Raw genomic sequence first — 5,247 nt, forward strand, 5'->3', positions numbered from 1 at the left:
TCAAGGTTTGAATGTCAGGTAAATCCCAAGCTAGCAATTGCACATACAGCCTGGCTAGCTGATTCGGTAGAGCATGAGACTCTTAATCTCAGGGTCGTGGGTTCGAGCCCCACGTTGGGCGTACTTTTCTTCTGCAAAAATCCAACTGACGTTACCAACTGCCATACACATCCTCTGAAGTGCGGGCTTGCTATCTCGAAGTGCGATGTTCTTGGGTGCTGTGTCTTAACTTGTCAAATCTCCTATTTGGAAACAAGATTTTCTATAATAATAATAATAATAATAATAATAATAATAATAATAATAATAATAAGCCATTTAGCAGACGCTTTTATCCAAAGCGACTTACAGTCATGCGTGCATAATTTTTTTTGTGTGTATGGGTGATCCCGGGGATCGAACCCACTACCTTAGTGTTACAAGCGCCGTGCTCTACCAGCTGAGCTACAGAGGACCACCCTTAAGACTATCCTTTGACTATGACCTTAAGACGGACTACCTTGTGTATAAAAATATATAGCTGCCTTCTAACAGTAACCACTTTATTTTGTATAAACAGAAACAGCAGATGGATGGAGAATATCAGAGACAGAACAGAAGGGTGTGATGGCTGGACAATGGGGAGGTGAGGTGCAAGGAGGAGGCGACAGAGGCACAAGCAGGCAGTGCAGTTGAAGAATTACATGGAAGTCATGTCATTGAGGGCGTGGTCCAGCTCTTCGCTGATGGCCTTGTACTTCAGTTTCTGGGCATACAACTCATCTTCCAAGTCGTCAATGGTCTTCTCAAGCTTGGCTACTGATCTCTCAGCAAACTCAGCACGAGTCTCAGCCTCCTTCAACTTGTCGGTGAGGACCTTCATCTCCTCCTCATACTTGTCCTCCTTATGCGAATACTTTGCTTCAGAAGCTGTAAGTGATTTTAAGCTTTGTTCCAAAACTCTTAGCTCGTCCTCCTCTCTTCGAATCAGTCCTTCTGAAAGCTCAGCGCGCTCCTCTGAACGCTCCAGATCACTCTCAATGATGACCAGCTTACGGGCAACCTCCTCGTATTTGCGGTCAGCCTCCTCAGCGATGTGCTTGGCCTCCTTCAGCTGGATCTCCTGCAGCTCCATCTTCTCCTCATCCTTGGAGGCTCTGTTCTCAATTACCTTCATGCCTCGCTCAGACTCATCAGCAGACTTCTCAGCCTCCTCCAGCTTGGTCAGGGCAGTTGCCAGACGCTCCTGAGCACGATCCAACTCCTCCTCAACCAGCTGGATACGTCTGTTAAGGGAAGCGACATCGGCCTCAGCTGATTCTCTGGCTTTCCTCTCCAAGCCCAATTCTCTCTGTAGTCTTTCAGCTCTCTCTTCGGCGCCGTCAGCCTGCTGTTGCAAGGTTTTTATTTTCCGTTTAACCGCCTCCAAGGATGCTATACCTGCCATTATGTCAACTTACTAAGAAAACTACGTTTTTAAGACTTTCTTTGGAATGGACATGGAACGCAACGACACCCTGAAATGTACGAGAGAGGCTGCCCGCGATACTCGTTTCTGGTTCGAATCCTAACATTGCATGTGACAATAATGACGTATTCTTTGCTAATGCAGTTAAATGTGCTCCATTTCTGGACAAGAAATAGACGGGCACAGGGTAAAAAAATTGCTGTCCTCCATGTGAGCCTCTTAATAACAACCTCGAAATCAATCTTCTGCGTACTGTCTTATAACTACCACACGCTAACGATTGCACCACAGGAGCCACTCAAAGCACTCTCTTGCTGACCACCGTACTTTTCACAATGCATGAGAATCTTAATCTCAGGGTTATAGGTCCGAGGCCCAAACCAACTCTCTGACTCACCTAGAAAACTACAATCCAGGTTCGAATGTCAGGTAAATCCCAAATGAGCTATTGCATGTACAGCCTGTCTAGCTCAGTCGGTAGAGCATGAGACTCTTAATCTCAGGGTCGTGTGTTCGAACCCCACGTTGGGCGTCCTTTTCTTCGGCAAATATCCAACTCACGTTACCAACTGCCATACACATCCTCTGAAGTGCGGGCTTGCTATCTCGAAGTGCGCTGTTCTTGGGTGCTGTGTCTTAACTGGTCAAATCTCCTATTTGGAAACATGATACTCTGGTTTGAATCCTAACATTGCATGTGACAATAATGACATATTCTTTGCTAATGTAGTTGAATGTGCTCCATTTCTGGACAAGAAATAGACAGGCACAAGGTAAAACAATTGCTGTCCTCCATGTGAGCCTCTTAATAACAACCTCGAAATCAATCTTCTGCGTACTGTCTTATAACTACCACACGCTAACGATTGCACCACAGGAGCCACTCAAAGCACTCTCTTGCTGACCACCGTACTTTTCACAATGCATGAGAATCTTAATCTCAGGGTTATAGGTCCGAGGCCCAAACCAACTCTCTGACTCACCTAGAAAACTACAATCCAGGTTCGAATGTCAGGTAAATCCCAAATTAGCTATTGCATGTACAGCCTGTCTAGCTCAGTCTGTAGAGCATGAGACTCTAAATCTCAGGGTTGTGGGTTCGAACCCCACGTTGGGCGTCCTTTTCTTCGGCAAATATCCAACTCATGTTACCAACTGCCATACACATCCTCTGAAGTGCGGGCTTGCTATCTCGAAGTGCGCTGTTCTTGGGTGCTGTGTCTTAACTGGTCAAATCTCCTATTTGGAAACATGATACTCTGGTTCGAATCCTAACATTGCATGTGACAATAATGACATATTCTTTGCTAATGTAGTTGAATGTGCTCCATTTCTGGACAAGAAATAGACAGGCACAAGGTAAAACAATTGCTGTCCTCCATGTGAGCCTCTTAATAACAACCTCGAAATCAATCTTCTGCGTACTGTCTTATAACTACCACACGCTAACCGATTGCACCACAGAAGCCACTCAAAGCACTCTCTTGCTGATCACCGTACTTTTCACAATGCATGAGAATCTTAATCTCAGGGTTATAGGTCTGAGGCCCAAACCAACTCTCTGACTCACCTAGAAAACTACAATCCAGGTTCGAATGTCAGGTAAATCCCAAATTAGCTATTGCATGTACAGCCTGGCTAGCTCAGTCGGTAGAGCATGAGACTCTTAATCTCAGGGTCGTGGGTTCGAGCCCCACGTTGGGCGTCTTTTTCTTCTGCAAAAATCCAACTGACGTTACCAACTGCCATACACATCCTCTGAAGTGCGGGCTTGCTATCTCGAAGTGCGATGTTCTTGGGTGCTGTGTCTTAACTTGTCAAATCTCCTATTTGGAAACAAGATTTTCTGGTTCGAATCCTAACATTGCATGTGACAATAATGACGTATTCTTTGCTAATGCAGTTAAATGTGCTCCATTTCTGGACAAGAAATAGACGGGCACAGGGTAAAAAAATTGCTGTCCTCCATGTGAGCCTCTTAATAACAACCTCGAAATCAATCTTCTGCGTACTGTCTTATAACTACCACACGCTAACGATTGCACCACAGGAGCCACTCAAAGCACTCTCTTGCTGACCACCGTACTTTTCACAATGCATGAGAATCTTAATCTCAGGGTTATAGGTCCGAGGCCCAAACCAACTCTCTGACTCACCTAGAAAACTACAATCCAGGTTCGAATGTCAGGTAAATCCCAAATTAGCTATTGCATGTACAGCCTGTCTAGCTCAGTCGGTAGAGCATGAGACTCTTAATCTCAGGGTCGTGTGTTCGAACCCCACGTTGGGTGTCCTTTTCTTCGGCAAATATCCAACTCACGTTACCAACTGCCATACACATCCTCTGAAGTGCGGGCTTGCTATCTCGAAGTGCGCTGTTCTTGGGTGCTGTGTCTTAACTGGTCAAATCTCCTATTTGGAAACATGATACTCTGGTTCGAATCCTAACATTGCATGTGACAATAATGACATATTCTTTGCTAATGCAGTTGAATGTGCTCCATTTCTGGACAAGAAATAGACAGGCACAAGGTAAAACAATTGCTGTCCTACATGTGAGCCTCTTAATAACAACCTCGAAATCAATCTTCTGCGTACTGTCTTATAACTACCACACGCTAACCGATTGCACCACAGGAGCCACTCAAAGCACTCTCTTGCTGATCACCGTACTTTTCACAATGCATGAGAATCTTAATCTCAGGGTTATAGGTCCGAGGCCCAAACCAACTCTCTGACTCACCTAGAAAACTACAATCAAGGTTTGAATGTCAGGTAAATCCCAAGCTAGCAATTGCAGATACAGCCTGGCTAGCTGATTCGGTAGAGCATGAGACTCTTAATCTCAGGGTCGTGGGTTCGAGCTCCACGTTGGGCGTACTTTTCTTCTGCAAAAATCCAACTGACGTTACCAACTGCCATACACATCCTCTGAAGTGCGGGCTTGCTATCTCGAAGTGCGATGTTCTTGGGTGCTGTGTCTTAACTTGTCAAATCTCCTATTTGGAAACAAGATTTTCTGGTTCGAATCCTAACATTGCATGTGACAATAATGACGTATTCTTTGCTAATGTAGTTGAATGTGCTCCATTTCTGGACAAGAAATAGACGGGCACAAGGTAAAAAAAATTGCTGTCCTCCATGTGAGCCTCTTAATAACAACCTCGAAATCAATCTTCTGCGTACTGTCTTATAACTACCACACGCTAACCGATTGCACCACAGGAGCCACTCAAAGCACTCTCTTGCTGATCACCGTACTTTTCACAATGCATGAGAATCTTAATCTCAGGGTTATAGGTCCGAGGCCCAAACCAACTCTCTGACTCACCTAGAAAACTACAATCAAGGTTTGAATGTCAGGTAAATCCCAAGCTAGCAATTGCACATACAGCCTGGCTAGCTGATTCGGTAGAGCATGAGACTCTTAATCTCAGGGTCGTGGGTTCGAGCCCCACGTTGGGCGTACTTTTCTTCTGCAAAAATCCAACTGACGTTACCAACTGCCATACACATCCTCTGAAGTGCGGGCTTGCTATCTCGAAGTGCGATGTTCTTGGGTGCTGTGTCTTAACTTGTCAAATCTCCTATTTGGAAACAAGATTTTCTGGTTCGAATCCTAACATTGCATGTGACAATAATGACGTATTCTTTGCTAATGCAGTTAAATGTGCTCCATTTCTGGACAAGAAATAGACGGGCACAGGGTAAAAAAATTGCTGTCCTCCATGTGAGCCTCTTAATAACAACCTCGAAATCAATCTTCTGCGTACTGTCTTATAACTACCACACGCTAACGA

General features: G+C 44.8%; 1 protein-coding gene across 1 annotated transcript; it reads right to left on the minus strand.

Moving 5' to 3' along the window:
- Nucleotides 1-292: 292 nt before the first annotated feature.
- On the minus strand, nucleotides 293-1,525 carry LOC311142771 (uncharacterized protein). Its single transcript, XM_084178441.1, has one exon. It carries the CDS (start codon nucleotides 1,424-1,426, stop codon nucleotides 680-682), a length of 747 nt encoding a protein of 248 aa, XP_084034567.1. The 5' UTR covers nucleotides 1,427-1,525; the 3' UTR covers nucleotides 293-679.
- Nucleotides 1,526-5,247: the final 3,722 nt, after the last annotated feature.

Source organism: Coregonus lavaretus (assembly GCF_964263955.1).
Source record: "Coregonus lavaretus genome assembly, chromosome: 15".
Classification (NCBI taxonomy): domain Eukaryota; kingdom Metazoa; phylum Chordata; class Actinopteri; order Salmoniformes; family Salmonidae; genus Coregonus; species Coregonus lavaretus.

Bases quoted from the DNA above. Each gene is read 5' to 3' on its own strand.
- LOC311142771 (XM_084178441.1), bottom strand. From the start codon at position 1,426: ATGGCAGGTATAGCATCCTTGGAGGCGGTTAAACGGAAAATAAAAACC.